We start from the raw sequence: 19424 nt of genomic DNA on the forward strand, positions 1-19424 counted from the left end.
ATGTCACTGTACACCTGAAGGGTGTACACGTGACACCCATGAAGAGGATCTCCTTGGAAGTGCAGATGCGGGTTATGAACCCTGCAAAGTCCTCGACGATGCGGGAACACATTAACAAGCTGTAGGCCCTTCAGCAGGAAGTCCTCCAGGCTGGGAAGGAGATATCATCTGAAGACATGGCCATCACTTTGTTGTCCCACTTGCTTGCTTAGTATTCTGCTTTCTACTCCTCGTTGATTACGAGTGGCAGGCTCAGCACCATTACCTAGGAGGAGCTTGTGCCAATGGTCTTGGACTAGGAGGAACGTTTCACGAACCCTCCTCACAGCGGCGGTTCGGAGGCCTTAACTGGCCAACGGTCGAAAGGCCGGAATAACAACAAGAGCAAAGGGAAGGCTTCACTGGAGAAGTTTTCTGCGAAGAAGCCTGACTCAGAACGAGAGAAGCTGAAGGCCGAAAGATCCTGCAATGATTGTGGCGAGAAAGGCCACTATTGGAGGAAGTGTCCTAAGCGGACTAGGAAGAGTGCTGATTAATTCTCCCGTTCGAAGATTTTCCCTGGAGCATTGCCCGTGCCTTTTGGGCGAGGGAAGTTTTTTCAAGTTCGGTTTCGTAGGAACCGCAGGACTAGTCTCTTGTGCGGATATCTGTGGGCGAAGGTCTGAGTGTGGATCCGTGCCCCACGCGTGAGGTTGACGCTGCTTCCGCCACCAGCGCCCTCAGAGGGGGCACCGCGGAGGGGGCGAGAACTGGCCAATACAGGACCGCCTTCGGATAATGGAGTTGTAGAACGCAAGAATAGGACTGTGGTGGAGATGGCGAGGACCGTGCTGGAGCATCGTGATCTTCCTCGTCCACTTTGGGGAGAGGCTGTGGCAACGGCTGTCCATACCCTCAACCGATCTCCGACGACTTCAGTACCTCATACGACTCCATTTGAGGCATACTTTGGCAGGAAACCTGATGTCTCGCACTTCCGTGTTTTTGGGAGTGATGCACATGTACATATTCCGAAGAAGCAGAGGGGGAAGCTTGACTCCAAGTCCCGCAAGCTTGTATTTGTGGGGTATAATTCTCTTTCCAAGGAATACAGATTGCATGATCCAGACAAGAACGAGATTGTTGTCAGCCGGGAAGTGGTCTTTGACGAGCATGTTCCAGTAACCACTGTCGAGGAGCTGCCACTTCTTGGAGATCTAGAGGAGTCTGATGATGATTCCCAGACCATTATTCCAGTTGATCAACCTTAGACAGTACAGGAGGTTGAGCCCGCAGCTGGAGTAGAGCCCCAGGCTCCACGATCTGTTCGAGTACCTAGGTGGTTGTTAGACACCCTTCGGGAGTCAGCTGTCACGGAGTTACCCTCCGAGTGGACCACAGAGGACGGCCCTCGAAGATCACACAGAGTCCGAGATAAAAGCAGTACAGTGGAGCTTCTTCAGGTAAACTATGCTCTGATGTCTCGTATTATGCGGGACAAGGAGCCCACTTCCGTCAAGGAAGCCCTTTCACATGATACTTGGAGGAAAGCCATGCAGGTGGAACTTGATGCCATCGAGAAGAACAACACATGGGAGTTGGTACCGAGGCCGTCGAAACGGTCAGTCATTGGTGTCAAATGGGTCTTTAAGACCAAATATGCGTCTGATGGGTCGATGGACAAACACAAAGCCAGACTTGTGGCTAAAGGTTATGCTCAGCGGCCAAGCATCGACTACGAGGATACCTTTACACCGACAGCACGGATGTCCACGATTCGGACCATTCTTGCCCTTGCTTCTTCTCAAAGGTGGCCCGTGTATCAAATGGATGTAAAATCTGCGTTCCTTAATGGTGACCTACAGGAGGAGGTGTATGTTGAGCAGCCTCCAGGCTTTATTATTCCAGGATCAGAAGGGATGGTTTACAGGTTACGTAAGGCCTTGTATGGTCTTAAGTAGGCTCCCAGGGCTTGGAATCAGAAGATTGATTCCTTCTTTGTTCGGACTGGATTTCAGAGATCGGTTGCAGATCCTAACCTGTATCTCTTTCGGGAACGCGGCATGGTCACGATTATCATCCTTTATGTGGATGATCTCATTCTCACCGGCGGTCATGTGGAGCACATTGGTGTGACGAAGGCTGCCTTGTCAAATGAGTTTGAGATAACCGACTTAGGCTTACTCCACTTCTTTTTGGGATTGGAGATCTAGCAGACCCAGAGGGGGTTTTTTGTCTCTCAGCAGCGGTATGTTCATGAGTTGCTTGAGGCCTTTGGGATGGAGAATTGCAAGCCTATTACTTCGCCGATGGACCCAAACACAAAGTTCAACCGTTATTGATCCTTGTGAGCCAGTTGATGCCTCGCAGTACCGGAAGTTGGTTGGTTCATTGATATGGTTGCTGAACACCAGATTGGACTTGAGCTTCTCCATGGGGCTGTTGAGCTCTTTTATGCAGATGCCATTGAAGTCTCATTGGGACGCAGGATTGCGGATCTTGCGGTATCTGCAGAGTACGAAGGATCTAGGACTCTTTTACACATGAGGGGATGGAGTCAGACTCCAAGGTTGGAGTGACTCAGATTGGGGAGGAGATCCAGACACGAGGAGATCTACTTCAGGATACAGTTTTACCCTCGGCTCAGGAGCAGTTTCTTGGAGCAGCAAGAGGCAGCCAACTATTGTCCTCTCTTCGACAAAGGCAGAGTACCGGGCTGCTTGTGGTGCTGCTTGCGAGGTTGTGTGGCGGCGGAGGCTGCTAGGCGAGATTGGGTTTTCACAGAAGGAGCCCACAGTCATCCAGTGCGATTACCAGAGTTGTATAGCTATTGCTCGGAACCCGGTCTTCCATGCCCAGACCAAGCACATAGAGATACAGTATCACTTTGTACGTGAGAAGATCTTGGCTGGTGACATATTGCTACTTTATTGTTCGACGGAGGACAATGCGGGCGGACCTCTTCACGAAGTCTCTACCTCAGGCTACGCTCAGGCGGCACTCCAGCTCCCTTGGGTTGATTGCACCGCCAAGAGCTGAGAGGGGGTGTTAGAAGTCATCTCCTGTCTTAATCAGACACCAGGGCTTCTGTTGTGGGTGTGCCCGCCTTGTATAGGTGTTTTATCATTTTTCCTCACTCCCCGTATTTTTTCCCCATTTTTCCATGGTGTGGATGGATGCCACATGTTGGCAGGAGCCCATGGTGCTGGCCGACTGCACCTCATATGCTCCTGGTGGCTGGCCGACTGCCTATGATGCAGTCGTGGAGGTGCTAATGCTGGCCGACCTGTTTTACACAGTCGTGGAGATATTCTCTGCTGGCCGACTGCTTTATGCAGTCGTGGAGAGCCCTCATGCGCTGGCCGACTGCATCCATGGGGCATATAAATAGGCCCCATGCTCCTCACCATTTTCTCATTCAGTTTTGTACGGGATCTTGTGTATAGAGAAGAGTTTACACGCCTATCTCTCAGTGTTTCTTGTTCTGTCTATTTTCTGCACTCTACTTGCTCTTGTGGACCCAAGTTTGGTTATCATTTCCGCTGCATATTTTGACAATTTCTACATGTCGTAGTGGGCACCAGTGTAGCAGTCCACTGACTTTGGGATGGCCAACCAGCAGCCAGGGGCCATATAAAATGGCCCCTTGCCCTCACACTTCTGTATTCTGTATTCCGGGATTTTATTGGTGTATATAGCAGAGTTACACTAGCTTCTCTCTCTCTTTCATCTGTGTATTGCTCTCTACAGCAGTTGTCTTCGTTTCCGCTGTGCATTCTGACATGGCATCAGAGCCCCAGGTGGCTTGAAGCTTGGAGATAGTGGGACGTCGAGGGTTTGCTGATTGAGGTGCTGATTGGAGACTATTTGGGCTCTACGGGACTTGGGAGATCAGGTAGAAGGCGGCCATCACCGTTGGACAGCCACCTTGCATTCTATTTGCAGCCTCTTCTTCTTTTTCACCACCCACCCTCCCTTGACAAGACCTTGTGAACCCTTGAGATGGCAGATTTGCTTGAGATGGCTGAGAAGCACGTGAAGATCCCAACACTCCCCACGTTCCCGGTGGACCGCCAGTTGGACGGGAACAACTACGGCATATGGAAGGTAATGATGGAATCTGTTTTGGAGTCCTATGACTTGGCTGATTTCATTGTTGTTGGGGTTCCACGGCCGGAGTTGGAAGGAGGGGAGTTACCCTCTATTCGGAAGGAACGGGAGGTGCAAGCACAGTTATGGGATCGTGTGAATGCCTAAGTCCGTTCTTTCATCTTCCTCAATTGCACACCACAGGTGATCAATCACATAAAGCATATGACGCTGGCCAGAGGGATTTGGCAACATTTGGCTTCTCTCTACAACAGGGTATCACCCATGAAGAGAATCTCCTTGGAAGTTCAAATGCGGGTGATGAATCCTACAAAGTCGTCAACGATGCGGGAGCACATCAACAAGCTGCAGGCTCTTCAGCAGGAAGTTCTCCAGGTAGGGAAAGATATATCGACAGAGGATACGGCCATAACGCTGTTGTCACATTTGCCCTCTCAGTACTCAGCCTTTTACTCCTCTTTGATCACCAATGGCAGGCTCAGCACCATCACATGGGAGGAGCTTGTGCCCATGGTCTTGTACCAGGAAGAGCGATTCACGAACTCTCCACAGGGCGGAGGTTCTGAGGCCTTGACTGGCCAACGGTCGAAAGGCCGTAACAACAACAACAACAACAACAACAAGGGCAAAGGAAAGTCTTCTGAGAAGAAGCCCAATTCAGACCAAGAGACACTGAAGGCCGAGAGGACCTGTAATGATTGTGGCGAGAAAGGCCAGTATTGGAGGAAGTGTCCCAAGCGGACTGGGAAGAGTGCTGATTCTTCAGCTTCAACTGGCAAAGACTCCAGCCTTTGTGCACTTGGAGATGTTCGACACCGATGCTTCATCTTCTTCGAGCGAGGAGGCAGTTGGCTTCACCGCCAAGAATACTCGGGAATGGATTCTTGATAGTGGTGCTTCCAGGCACATGACTCCTTCCCATGACTTCTTTCAGGATCTGAAACGGCAATCAGGTAGCATTTTCATTGGTGACAATTCCACCATACCGATTCACAATGAGGGCCGGATGGATATCATTTTCGATGGTAGAGGGGAAAAGCATTCCTCTCGTGTTCTTTACGTCCCCGCACTTGATTTTCATTTGTTGTCAGTGCATGAGGTGTGCAAGACTGGCTTCCGGGTGGAGTTTGAGGAGCATTTTGTTGCTCTATGGGACCATGAGACTAGCCAGGTTGTTTTGGAAGGCGGCCTGGAGAATGGTATATACAAACTCTCCGCACTCTCCTCTTTGACAGATTCTCAGATTGGTGATTTGTGGCACTTTCGGTTTGGCCACTTGAATGTGGATGCACTGCGGCGAGCTTTCCGAGACCAAATGGTGGTTGGCTTGCCAGATGTTGTCAACAAGCAAGGACGTTGTAGTTCTTGCATTCGTTGGTAAGCAACATAGGGAATCTTTTCCGAAGTAGGCTTCCAAGCGGGCTTCGAAACCTTTGGAGTTGGTACAAACTGACTTGTGTGGGCCTATGCAGACAACATCCTTGGGAGGTTCTTTGTACTTTATGCTGCTTCTTGATGATTGTAGCAGATTCACATGGGTTTATTTTCTTTCCCAAAAGGACCAAGCCTTTGCTCTTTTCAAGGAGTGGCATGTGATGGTGGAGAAAGAGTCTGGCTTGCAGATAAAGACTCTTAGGGCTAACAAGCTGCGTCAGGCCTCTTAGTGGACGCAGCTTGGTGATAGAGTGACTGGGGAGTTTTTTGAGATCACTGGACCCCGCCATGCTCGGGCAGGAGTCCGTCAGCTTGGTAGACCGGATGGATCGGTAGCTACTGAGCCCGGGGAGATCAAAGCCATTGCCACTGCATTTTATAGAGACCTGCTTTCAGCGGAGCCAGCCACTGAGGATAGAGATGCTTGCAGACAGACTGTGTGGGCCCATGTGCAGAGGAGGGTCACAGATCGTATGCGTACAGTTCTTGGTGTGCCTCTTTCAGAGATTGAGCTTGCCGAGGCCTTGAGGGTCCTGCCGCGACATAGTTGCCCAGGGGAGGACGGACTGACGCCGGCCTTTTTTATGCGCTATTGGGACCTTTTGGGGCCAGGCCTCCGTAGGGGCTTTCAGTATGTTTTGGACACTGGGGTGATGCCACAGAGCTTTTCAGAGGGCTTGATCTTTCTTATCCCCAAGGGGGAGGGAGTATCAGATGATATTTGGCATTGGAGGCCTATTACGATTCTCAACACTGTCTACAAGGTCTTAGCAAAGGCCTTGAGTTTGAGGATCCAGCCCTTTTTGGGGGAGTTGATTCATGCTACCCAGACAGGATTCGTCAAGGAGCGCAGTATCCTTGACAACATCTTTACTTTCTAGGAGGCGACGGCCTGAGCTAGATTTCTTGGCGAGGACTTGGTCGTGATGCTTCTCGATTTTGAGAAGGCATACGATAGAGTTGATTGGGGTTTCTTAGAGGGCACTATGCTTCGCCTGGGCTTTGAGCCAGGATGGATCAGAGGGGTGGCGGCTCTATACTCCACAGCTCGTAGCCAGGTGTTGATTGCAGGAGGACGGGGGCCGAGTTTTGAGCTGACCAGATCAGTCCGACAGGGGTGTCCCCTCGCCCCTTTTCTTTTTCTCTTCTTTGCGGAGGCTATGAGCATGTATTTGACGGCAGAGGAGGTTGGTTTGAGAGGACTCCAGCTCCCAGTCCGGGGGGAGGACCTGCTTGATGCTGAGTTTGCAGACGACACGGGCTTATTTTTGCATGGCCAAGAGGCCAATCTTCTTCGGGCAGAGCAGTCGCTCCAGGTTTTTAGTGCAGCTTCGGGAGCATTGATCAATTGGCGCAAGACAGTGGCCTCTTGGATCAGTAGTGCTCCCACTCCGGCATGGAGCCCGGACCCCGGTTTTAGATGGATTCCTCCTGGCACAGCAGTGCGGTATTTGGGATGCCAGATTGGACTAGATTTGTCACCTGAGCAGCAGATTGCCCCGCTTCTTCTGAGCATTCGGAAGAAGCTTTTGTATTGGAGTACAGATCGACTATCCTTGGCTGGGAGGGTGGTGGTGGCAAATCAGGTGCTGTTAGCAACCATGTGGTGCATTACGTCTTGCTGGATCTTCTCGAGCTCTTGCATCAGCCAGGTACAGAGGCTGATCAGGAACTTTCTTTGGTCTGGGCGGGACGGTCAGCCAGCCCGGGCAAAGGTTGCATGGGCAGTTATTACACTTCCGCTGGCTCAGGGAGGCTTGGGCATTATAGATCCAGTCGATCAGAGTAGAGCCTTATTGGGGAAGCTTATTGTTCGGGGGCTGCTTCCAGGCGCTGAGCCTTGGAAAGAGCTTCTCTTGCAACGGCTGCAGGCTCGGGCTCCCCCAACAGGGTGCACTTGGGCACCAGAGATTCGCTGGATCTTCATAGAGATGAGGAGGACAGGCCTCAGTAGAGGATGGGAGGACAGATTTGCTTTGAGTATCCTGAGAGCTTGGGAGTTGCTGAGACCGGGGCTCTCTCAGCGACCTCCTTCTTGTGTTGAGGAGCGGGCGAGACAGCCGCTCATCTGGAGCCCAGCGGTTCGCACAGAGCAGGGTCATATGCTGGGTTCTCGGCCTTGTCTAGCCTGGGGACCTTTAGCGGCAGGCCCAGCATGCAGTTTTGGAGTCTGGCAGGCCTTCTGCAGTCTCCCAGAGGAGATCCAGGTGGAGAGGCTGAGTCACTTCAGAGGGGGGTTGATTATGAGCGAGGATATTCAGGAGGCACTCACAGAGGAGTGGTTCACGCCTTTCGAGCCAGTGGTGAGGCTCAGACGGAAGCGGAGGAACTTGATGAGGTTCTTATTCCACTCAGTTGGAGATCCTGATTGCTGTCAGAGCTTGCATTGAGGATGGCAGATGCCTCTACTATGAGATTCAGGATGAGGGTAGACTTCAGAGAGTGGAGGTGGAGTCGCCCTTGGTTGCAGAGTGCACCTTTCAAAGGATACGGGTAGTGGCTGCCGCTTCTCGGAAGTGGCATATTGACCCCGACCCTGCTGATGTGCTCCCGGATTGGCGCATATGGGCATATGCAGCGCGCCCCTTGGCCCGGTTACAGTGGGACCCTGGGGAGTACGAGTGGCATGATCCTTATGCATCCCTTGAGGCCACAGAGATCACCTTTTTCCAGTATACTGTTCGGCTGGGGAGGCATATTTTGACGGCGAGGAGGATGGTCTCTCCAGCTGCATAGCGGGGCATTGGCAGCTATAGGGACTCTCACAGGAGTTCCTGGAGGATTTCTGGGCTCGGCTCTGGGCTAGTCGACAGGCCCGCAGGATCTCGACTTTCCAGTGGTGGCTGGTCGCCCACAGGGGCTTAGCAGTTGGCACCTGGCTTGTTTACAGCGGTCTTCCGGCGGCCTGTGTCCGATGCGGCCACCCTATGGAGACACAGAGACATTGCCTTTGGGATTGCCCTCAAGCGCAGCAGATTTGGCTGCGGATGCTGCGTATTCTGGCCCCCCTCTCTCCAGAGGGTATGTTTACGTGGGGTGCAGCTGCTTGGTCGACTTCGTTAGGGCCTGCTATGGGCTAAGAGATGGAGCAGGACAGTCAGGCCATCAGATTCATTAGGGGCCAGCCTCGCCTGGTTCCGACACCGGATTTCTCGTCCGCCAGCTGGACACAGGAGAGGGATTTACGATGGGAGCTCCTCAGCAGCCTCACCATCTGGTTCACCTGGAGGGCCCGGTGTTTCACGGCTTTTGAGGGGAGACTGGAGCCACCAGCAGAGACTGTACGGGGGATTTGGCAGGAGTTGATCCACACCCTGCGAGGACAGTATGACCGCATCCGGGGTGACTCGGACGAGGCGATCTTGCGGCGCCAGGCCTTTCACACCACCTGGCGCAGCGGCCCCTTCTACACCTTACACACGGGATCCCCCCGTTGGCATTACAGGCCACCTGTTTGGCTATCCCCCCCCCCTATTGTATGATTTAGCGCCTCAGTCCTGAGTACTGATGCTTGTATTTTGCAGCACCTAGGGAGAGTCTCCCGAGCTGCCTTGCTGTATTCACTGCTCTGTTTCTCTTATGAGCAGGAGAGATCTTTTGTAGCCCTACAGGCGTTTTTATATAACTAATGAAAGGATCTTTTCTCGGGAAAAAAAAAAGGAGGATAATTTTCTTCCAATGCTTTCGTGCGGTTTTGTGCGGAACATGGCATCAAGCGGGAGCTGGTCAATACAGGTTTGCCGTCAGAGAATGGAACAGTTGAGCGTAAGAATAGGACTGTGGTGGAGATGGCGAGGACGATGCTGGAGCATCGTGATCTTCCTCGTCCACTTTGGGGAGAGGCTGTGGCTACGGCTGTCTATATCCTCAATCGTTCTCCGACGACTTTAGTACCAAACATGACTCACTTTGAGGCATATTTTGGTAGGAAACCTGATGTCTCCCATTTCCATGTGTTTGGGAGTGATGCATATGTTCACATTCCAAAGAAGCAGAGGGGGAAGATCGACTCAAAGTCCCAAAAGCTTGTCTTTGTGGGATATAACTCTCTTTCCAAGGGATACAGGTTGTATGATCCAGTGAGGAACAAGGTTGTCGTCAGCAGGGATGTGGTTTTTGATGAACATGTTCCGGTTTCCACTGTTGATGAGCCACCACTTCTTGGAGACCCAAATGATTCTAATGATGATTCCCAGTCGATTGTTCCAGCAGGACAACCTTAGTCAATTGGGGAGGTTGAGCCCGCAGCTGGGGATGAGCCTCCGCAGCAACAGGAGGCTCCACGTTCTATTCGAGTACCCAAGTGGTTGGTAGACACCCTTCGGGAGTCAGGTGTCACGAAGCTTCCCTCCGAATGGACCACAGAGGACGGACCTCGAAGATCGCATAGAGTTTGTGATAAAAGTCATTCAGCGGAGCTTTTACAGGTAAACTATGTTTTGATGTCTCGTATCATGCGGGACAAAGAGCCCACTTCTGTCAAGGAAGCCCTTGCACAGGATACTTGGAGGAAAGCCATGCAAGTGAAACTGGATGCCATTGAGAAAAATAACACTTGGGAGTTGGTTCCGAGGCCGTCAAAACGGTCCATCATTGGTGTCAAGTCTTTAAGACCAAGTATACGTCCGATGGGTCGGTGGACAAACACAAAGCCAGACTTGTGGCTAAGGGTTATGCTCAGCGGCCTGGCATCGACTATGAGGATACCTTTGCACCGACAGCAAGGATGACCACGATTCGGACTGTTCTTGTCCTTGCTTCTTCTCAGCGGTGGCTTGTATTTCAGATCGATGTTAAAACGGTATATTCATGAGTTGCTTGAGGCCTTTGGGATGGAGAACTGCAAGCCTATCACGTCACCGATGGACCCGAACACAAAACTTACGGTGAATGATCCTTGTGAGCCAATTCATGCCTCTCTATACCGAAAACTGGTTGGTTCATTGATCTGGTTGCTGAACACCACATTGGACTTGAGCTTTCCTGTGGGGCTGTTGAGCTCATTTATGCAGACGCCGTTGAAGTCTCATTGGGACGCAAGACTGTGGATCTTGCGGTATCTGCAGGGTACAAAGGATCTTAGACTCTTCTACACCACTAGAGGTGAAACGAAGGAACGAGTTCGACTCCAAGGTTGGAGTGACTCAGATTGGGGAGGGGATCTAGACACGAGGAGATCTACATCAGGCTACAGTTTTACCCTCGGCTCAGGAGCAGTTTCATGGAGCAGCAAGAGGCAACCAACTATTGCCTTGTCATCGACAGAGGCAAAGTACCGGGCTGCTTGTGGTGCTGCTTGCGAGGTTGTGGCTGTGGAGGTTGCTTGGCGAGATTAGGTTTCCACAGAAGGAGCCCACGGTCATCCAGTGTGATAACCAGAGCTGTATCGCTATTGCTCGGAAACCGGTCTTCCATGTCCGGACCAAGCACATAGAGATACAATATCACTTTGTTCGTGAGAAGATCTTGGCTGGTGACATCTTGCTTCTTTATTGTTCGACGGAAATTTTTTCCTCACTCTCCGTATTTTTCCCCTTTCTTTTTGGAGCTGTGTGGGCTGTCGGTTGCCCCCAGGTGTCTGGCCGACTGAGTCTGTGCTGCCCGACTGTACCATACTGCTGGCCGACTGGGTATTTCTACATGTCGTGGGCAACCAGGGCAGCAATCGGCTGACTTTGGGCTGGCCGACCAGCAGCCAAGGGCCATATAAAATGGCCCCTTGCCCTCACACTTTCTGTATTCTGTATTCCGGGATTTTATTGGTGTATATAGCAGAGTTACACTAGCTTCTCTCTCTCTTTCATCTGTGTATGGCTCTCTACAGCAGTTGTCTTCATTTCCGCTGTGCATCTGACACCAGCTCCCATGAAAGCCCAAATGGTGGTACCAATATAATCCAAGAAATGACCATAGGTCGAAAATACAAATGATTCAGAATTTTTCTTCTATAAGCCCTTAGCCGTATTTATATGTGCTACCTAATATTGCGTATTATTCTAATTTTTTCAACTTTGGGTATTAAAATAACCCTTCATTACATTCCATCCCTTCCCACCTTAAAATCCATGAGCATGTCTTTCCAGGCTTCATATGTAACCATCCATAAACTCTTCATTGTAATTTCCTGCACATAACGCCAAAACAACACCCCAGTAAAAGCCATAGAACATACTCATGATATCCATACGTACAAACCCCAAAACATGGCTGGAAAATATGACTGTGAAGGGCTGAAAACTGCATATGTACCAACTATCCATCATACCCAACCATCCCACCATAATAAGCATGCCAAATGTGAGTGTGAGAGCCACTAAAAAATGAAATCTCAGAAATTCCAGCAACCTGTAATTTTCTGTAAATGCCCAATATCACACAATATGAGAATAAAACGACAATATGAATTTGGAGCTTCTTACACTCCTCAAATTGCAGAACAAATGGTGTTGCCAACTTTTAATGGAAAGGAGGAAGAATTGAAATGGCAATTTGGAGCTTCTTACACTCCTTAAATTGCAGAACAAATGGTGTTGCCAACTTTTAATGGAAAGGAGGAAGAATTGAAATGGCAATTACACTTACACTTCAGCAGCCAATAATACCTACCACCTTTCCCATCTGGATCTGTACTAACTTGTAATCTGTCAACCTGCTCAATCCATTGAATTGCCAATACAATTGCCTGTTCAGTGTTCACCCTATTAAATTCCTGATAAAGATAGAGCTGTGTGGAACCTAAGCAGTTGGGTCAACACGATAATGACAAAAAAGGTTGACTGCATAAGCAACCGACATTATCACTATATTCTGCAAAGGGCAGGAGCAAAAACCTCCCAGCCTGTGGAACCACAGTAACAAAGAGCAGACTAATGCAAACATACTATACAACTCAATGAGTCCAGCGAATAGTCTATCCACCCAGGGACTGTTTATGGCAGTGCTGCTTATGCATGAAATTCCTTATGTACAGTACTGCACTTTCCTCCATGCAAGGTTCTTGTTTGATACGTGATAGATCTTATCATTATCTTGAAAAAGAAGCACCTTACATAGGCGAACACAAAATCTGACTCACTTCCTACACCTCATCTGTCTCTCCATTATGGCATCAAGAAGGAATGCGCAATTACACTAGTGTCCTGGCAGCAACCATGTCCTGGCTTCTTTTATGCTATATTTTCCACACTCATTGCTTCAAACTTGTTCACCACCTCCTGCATGGCAGCATCCACATAGATGTTAGACATACAGACATAAGATGCAACGTCCTTTTCATCCAATCTTATTGCATGTTCGAAGGCATGTCTTCCAAGCTCCACATTGCCCCACTTTCGACAAGCTCCCAACACAGTGTGCCACACCAAAATACCAGGATGCAATGGCATCTTCTTTATCATCGCAATTGCCTTATCAATACAGCCTGCACGGCCAAGCAAATCGACCATGCAAGTGTAATGCTCAAGAGTTGGGATGAAACCATAGTGATTGCTAATGGCCTCAAAGTACATCTGGCCCTTATCTACTAGACCTGCATGACTGCATGCATTAAGAACAATAAGAAATGTAGCCAGATCTGGCTTTATACCTACTCCTATCATTCTGTCAAAGATAAGGAAAACATTTTCACTATCTCCAAGCTGTGCATACCCTGCAATCAGTGCATTCCATAAGACCACATCTTGAATTGGAAGCTTGTCAAACACTTCCTGTGCTGTTGCAAGGGAGCCACATTTAACATACATATCAACCAAGGTGCTGCCAATCACAAGGTCTTCTTCCAAACCTTTTTTGGCAATACTAGCATGTATGTCTCGGCCCTTGTCTGTTGCTCTTATGCTGCCACAAGCTTTCAAGCTGCAAACAAATGTGGCAACACCTGGAGAGATGCCATCAGATTGCATCTGTTCGAAACAAAAGAGTGCCTGCTCAGCACGCCCATGTTCAGCATATCCTGCAACTAGTGCCGTCCATGAGACCATGTCTCTCACTGGAAGCTTGTCTAACTCTTCTTGTGCTTCGCCAAGTAACCCACATTTAGAGTACATATCGACCAAGGTGCTGCCAACAAAAATGTCTCTTTCCAGCAACCCTTTTCTGACAATCTCAGCATGTATTTCCTTGCCCTTGTCTCGGGCTCCTATGCTGCCACAAGCTTTCAAGATGCAAACAACAGTGACAACATCCAAAGAGATGCACTCATGTTGCATCTGTTCGAAAGAATAGATTGCATCCTTACCACGCCCATGATCACTGTATCCTGCAATTAGTGCAGTCCAAGAGACTGTGCTTCGAACAGGAAGCTTTCCAAACACTTCTTGTGCTGCCACAAGAAAGCCACATTTTGCATACATATCAACCAAGGCATTACCAATGAGGAGCTCTCTTTCCAACCCTTTTCTTGCAATCTCGGCATGTATTTCTTGCCCCTTGACTGTGGCTCCTATGTTGCCACAAGCTTTCAAGCTGCAAACAAATGTGGTAGCATCTGGAGAGGCACCCTCATGTTGCATCTGTTTGAAACAGTAGAGTGCCTCCTTGCCATGCCCATGTTCTACATATACAGCAATTAGTGCGGTCCACAAGACAACATTTCGAAATGGGAGATTCTCAAATACTTCCTCCGCTTTTGACAATAAGCCACATTTTGCATACATATTGATCAAGTTGCTGGAAACAACAATGTCTGTTTCCAACCCTTTTCTAGCAATTTCGGCATATAGTTCTTCGCCTTTGTCTGTGGCTCCTATGCTGCCACAAGCTTTCAAGCTGCAAACAAGTGTGACAGCATCTGGAGAGATGCCCTCATGTTGCATCCGTTGAAAATAGTTTAGTGCTTCAATGCCATGCCCACATTCGGAATATCCTTTAATTAGTGCATTCCACGAGACTACAATTCGAACTGGGAGCTGGTCAAACACTTCCTGTGCTTCTGCAAGCAAGCCACATCTGGCATACATATCAACCAAGGTGCTGCCAATGTAAATGTCTCTTTCCAACAGCCCTTTTCTAACAATGCCAGCATGAATCTCTCGGCCCTTGTTTGTGTCTCCTATACTGCCACAAGCTTTCAAGCTGCAAACAAAAGTGATAGCACTTGGAGAGATGCCCTCGCGTTGCATTTGTTCACAAAAGTAGAGTGCTTCCTCACCATGCCCATGCTCTGCATATCCTGCCATGAGTGCAGTCCAAGAGACCACATCCCGAACTGGCAGCTTGTCAAACACTTCATGTGCTGTTGCAAGTGAGCCACATTTAGCATACATATCAACCAAGGTGCTGCCAACCACCAGGTCTCTTTCCAACCCTTTTTGCACAACTTCAGCATATATTTCTTGGCCCTTTTCTACAAACCCTATGTTGCAACAGGCTTTCAAGCTGTAAACAAATGTGACAGAACCCGGAGAGACTCCCTCGTGTTTCATCTGTTCAAAACAACACAGGGCCTCCTCACCACACCCATGTTCAGCATATCCTGCAATTATTGCCGTCCATGACACTACATTTCGAATCGGAAGCTTGTCAAACACTTCCTGTGCTTTTTCAAGGGAGCCACATTTGGCATACATATCGACCAAGGTGCTGCCAACCACAAGGTCCCTTTCCAAGCCTTGTCTGGAAATTTCAGCATGTAATTCACGGCCCTGGTCTGTGGCTCCAATGCTACCACAAGCTTTCAAGCTGCAAAGAAGTGTAACAGCATTTGGAGAGATGCCACAAGATTGCATCTGCTTGAAACAGCTGAGTGCTTCCTCAGCATGCCCATGTTCCACGTACCCTGTGAGTAGTGTATTCCATGAGACAACATTTCTAACTGGGAGTTTATCAAACACTTCTTGTGCTTTTGCAAGGGAGCCACATCTTGCATACATATCAACCAAGGTGCTGCCAACAAAAACGTTCGTTTCCAGCAATCCCTTTGTGGCAATCTCAGTATGTATTTTGCGACCTCTTTCAAGATCTTTCAGTGTAGCACAAGCCTTCAGTAAGGCCACAAAAGTGTACCCATTTGGATGTAGAGAAACATCCTGCTGCATTTTATTGTAGAGGGTGAGGGCATGCTCTGATTCCCCATGTTTAACATAACCTGTGATGAGGGCATTCCATGAGCATACATCCCGACACACCAGCCCATTGAAGACTTGCTGGGCATGGCACATGCTTCCAACTTCCACCAACATCGAGACAAGGTGGTTCCCCAGTGATGGATGGGCTTCCAAGCCACTTTCACGAATGTAGGCATGCAAGTGTTGCGCATGGGCTAGGTTTTTCTCCTTTCTGCACTTGTGCAAGAGGCATACAAAGTTCTCAAACTTCGAAGGGTGGAGGGGAGGCATCCCTTCTTTGGAAAGAAGGGAGTGGCTCCCCTAAGCCAAGTATCTCCCAGAGAACACTAAAACAACCAACATCACAACCGGTTCGCTGCCCTCGTGCCATAAGGCTCGTCTGCTTTATAGAGTCTTAGCATGTCCATCGTCAGTCGATGTGGGTATGTTTGCAGGAAACCGAGGCTTGGCTCAGTTTCGGCAGCAGAGGCGAGCGACCAACAGCTGAGGATCTTTCTCTCTCTGTACAATTGAAATGAAATGGCACCCACCACATATTTTGCTCTTTTCCGTTGTCCCACCACTGGCAAGGATCCTGAACAAGTAGTGCTTCCATTAGCGCCCTCTCTCAGACAAGAAGACATCTCCACTGCCTATGCAGCACATGCCCTCGGGCAAAGGCTGTGGTACCTCTGAAGAGAAAACCAGAGTGGCTATTCTTTTTTTTTATTCACCTAAATGGTTCTCATTGAGATCGTGTAAGGGGGAGCAAACCAATCGTGGATACAATTTTGAAAAAAGTCGTTTATTCAATATTCATGTGGTTGCAATACCAATATTTTTCTTTTTGCACAAAGGATTATATTGTAGCTTGTGGATGTTTTTTTTTTGCACAGGGGAGGATATATATATATATATATAGTTAAATGTAAATATACTTGCATCTCTAATTGATGGGCTGTGTATTATGCCAAGTACTTCAAATAGTTCAGTGTAGATAAGGGAGGATTAGGTGGGTCTATGGGAGCTTCTGATAATGAAATTGAGATGTTGGTGCATACTTCAAAAGGTCTAACCTTTATTAGTACAAGAAGGAGCTAGTTAATGAGACAAGCACAAGAGTTACACCTAGCATGGGTATAGGATGCTCGTGAAATCCAATCCTTAAGGGTCTAGTAGCTTGAGGATGTTCTCCTCATTGTCACTATCATCACCTTCACAAGAGTTCCTCCTTGCATGGGTATAGGATGTTGGTGGAATCCAATTCTATAGCTCAAGGGACATGTCTAGTAGCTTGCCCTTTGGCCACTATATGAGCCTTGAAACGATTGATACTTCCATCTGAATTATGCTTGATCCTGTAAATCCACTTGCAACCTATGATTAACTTCTCTCTTAGTTGAGGCACTAGCTCCCATGTCATGTTCTTATAAAGTGCATCCATCTGTTTAAGCATTGCAACTTGCTACTCTTTGCTCCCTTTAGCTTCTTCAAAGCTTTTACGTTTTGACTTATCTCTTAGTTGAGGCACTAGCTCCCATGTCATGTTCTTATAAAGTGCATCCATCTCTAAAAACAAGCCACATCTCCCTCACTGTAGCATACTCTTCTATATGTGGAATAAAAGTTGAAGAAGATAGAGTCCTAGATAAATCACTTTCTTGTTCTTGATCTCTCACTCCTTCCTTTGTCCTTCATAAGCTGCAATAGCATGACTATGTGCTACCAAAACAGTAACTTCATATCTAGTTGGTGCTTATGGTTCTTGTGGCTCAAATATATTATCACCATCAATCAAACCCCATAAATCCATGCTCTCCAAATAATTCTCCAAGTACAATAATTGCTCTAATCTAGCTTCCCCATAGTAGCTGTCAAATTTGCATCTCCTAAAGATAAATTCCTCAATATGTTGCCTGTTTCTACCATCTTATACCTACTTATACCTTTTTGTCAAACTCTCCTCTCTTCTTTCAATGTGAAGCACTCACCTCACAAATCAAAAGTAGGTGGTCCTAGTGCTAGTTCCTGTGCATGGAAGAAAAAGGGCCTGTTTATAACTTTCCCTACATTGAAGGCCCCACACCCCTCATCACCACAGAGCTGTAGCTCTGAATGAAGAACTTCAATGACCTCTACTATGCCAAGGTCCCTGATCCCACTACTATCGCCACATGTCATTTCTTCCAGTTCATTATCATCATCCTAGAGGAGGTGCCAATGGACAAGCAAAGAGCGGTTGGTCTTCAATCTCAATGAAGTCCCAACTTTCGTCATTCAGTAACTCAACCTTTATAGCATGGTCAAATACTTCCATAGCCACAAAGTGGTCACCTTCGAAGATATGCCAAATAGAAGGTTTTGGACGTCCTTTGAGATTATGTGTTGATCCAGTCACAATGGCTTTCCCACAAGCCCTTTGTCACGTCTTTCTATGAAAGCGATCGCATATTTGGCACCAATGCAGGTTGGTAAGTCTGAGCCCATACCAAGCCCCATACCAAGCCCCATACCAAGCCAAGCCTCGACTCTTGCCTAATCTTTTATAGGCCTACTTTGAGAAGAGAGTTGAATAAATCAAAATGCAAAGTGTTGACAAAGAAAGAAAAGTGTTATGAGTTTTCACTAGAAGAAGCTTCTATATGTTCCCACCTTTTGCATGATGCCCATTCATGTCACCTGTAATATCCATGGGCTCTACATGTAATAGACACATTAGCATTGTTCTTTCATGAACCTACATTGACCGTCTAGGTACATTTCCCATGATATGACCCATTGTCTACACCTTTCTACAATCAATAGGATCCTTTTGTGCCTCATAGCTTACCCATTCTCAGTCCACCATGTTTCTACCGAATCCCTTCAAGCCACAGAGGCCACCCATCTCCCTTGCAGCAACTGTGGGCACCACCACATGCAAATTTGTTGCCATGTCTCTAACAAGCTACTAATCTTGACACCCCAAGGAAAGGGATGCCAAGTAAATGTGAAAGTAGCAAAAAGAGTCAAAGAAAGAAGTTGTGTTGGAGAAGTGCACCCACATGGGCACACCTTCCACCCATTACCCATGCATAACACCTACATATTTCACTACAAGAATCACAATTTTTTCACTTCTCACATCTCATGGCATGCACAAACACACATACCTAACCTCGTCAATGCCAACTCTCCAGATACATCTTTGGATGGAGGGACCATGGGCACACGCATGGCCCATGGTACGACCCATCACCTGGAGAATCCTTGACCTTGCAAGTATCTCACTTGAGCTTCCGTGCCTATATCCTTTGCTTTGACTCCAATTCACCATCAACAAAACCTCATCTTGGATGATGTATTTGTCAAGAAAATGCCTCATCTCTAGGCATCACACAATGAGATCCGAGCATAATGTCCTATTACACCAAGACATCACCAAGACGTCCCGGACATCCATCTACCCATGCCAATTATTTCCATGGGTTCTAGGCACTCATTTTGCCAAACACAAAGTGTGGACTACTTCTACCAATAACTACCTCATGTTGAAGGGTCCACGCCACATCCACAACAAATGGAGGCCAGCATGAAGCACCTCTACATCACCTATCACTTAGCATGCTACCTCAACAAGCTGACTGCCATTAGGGCTATCCAAATCTTCCCATCACTTATATAAGAAAGTCTATAGACTTAATATATGTAGTTTCTTAAGATAATTAATAGAGGCCAAAGCATTTTAGTGTGAAAAATAGTCACTTGTATATAAGTCATTTTTGACAATAAGAAACACACAATCATGGCAAAACGTTTTTCAAGAAGGTGATCTCTTACCAAGGTTGGGGTGAAAAGGCAAGTAGATTCACTACTCCT

At 48.0% G+C, this 19424-nt stretch overlaps 1 protein-coding gene across 1 annotated transcript; it reads right to left on the reverse strand.

The window, feature by feature from the left end:
- Nucleotides 1–11609: 11609 nt before the first annotated feature.
- LOC147609415 (pentatricopeptide repeat-containing protein At5g27110-like) lies at nt 11610–15701 on the reverse strand. The gene is made up of 8 exons (XM_086787961.1): nt 15111–15701; nt 14479–14945; nt 13307–14289; nt 12724–13171; nt 12354–12361; nt 12130–12258; nt 11789–11878; nt 11610–11647 (listed from the first exon to the last, which is right to left on the reverse strand). The coding sequence occupies exons 1-8, from the start codon at nt 15699–15701 to the stop codon at nt 11610–11612; spliced, it is 2754 nt and encodes a 917-aa protein (XP_086644087.1).
- Nucleotides 15702–19424: the final 3723 nt, after the last annotated feature.

This window comes from Cibotium barometz, chromosome 51 (assembly GCF_041138505.1).
Source record: "Cibotium barometz isolate CiBa-2024 chromosome 51, ASM4113850v1, whole genome shotgun sequence".
NCBI lineage: Eukaryota > Viridiplantae > Streptophyta > Polypodiopsida > Cyatheales > Cibotiaceae > Cibotium > Cibotium barometz.

Coding starts and splice junctions, on each gene's coding strand:
- LOC147609415 (XM_086787961.1), bottom strand. CDS start 15,701: ATGTTGGTGGAAGTTGGAAGCATGTGCCATGCCCAGCAAGTCTTCAAT. Junction 14,946..15,110: donor GCTTGGAAAGGGACCTTGTG/GTTGGCAGCACC, acceptor TGTTTTGAACAG/ATGAAACACGAGGGAGTCTC. Junction 13,172..13,306: donor TGCTAGTATTGCCAAAAAAG/GTTTGGAAGAAG, acceptor CACTGATTGCAG/GGTATGCACAGCTTGGAGAT.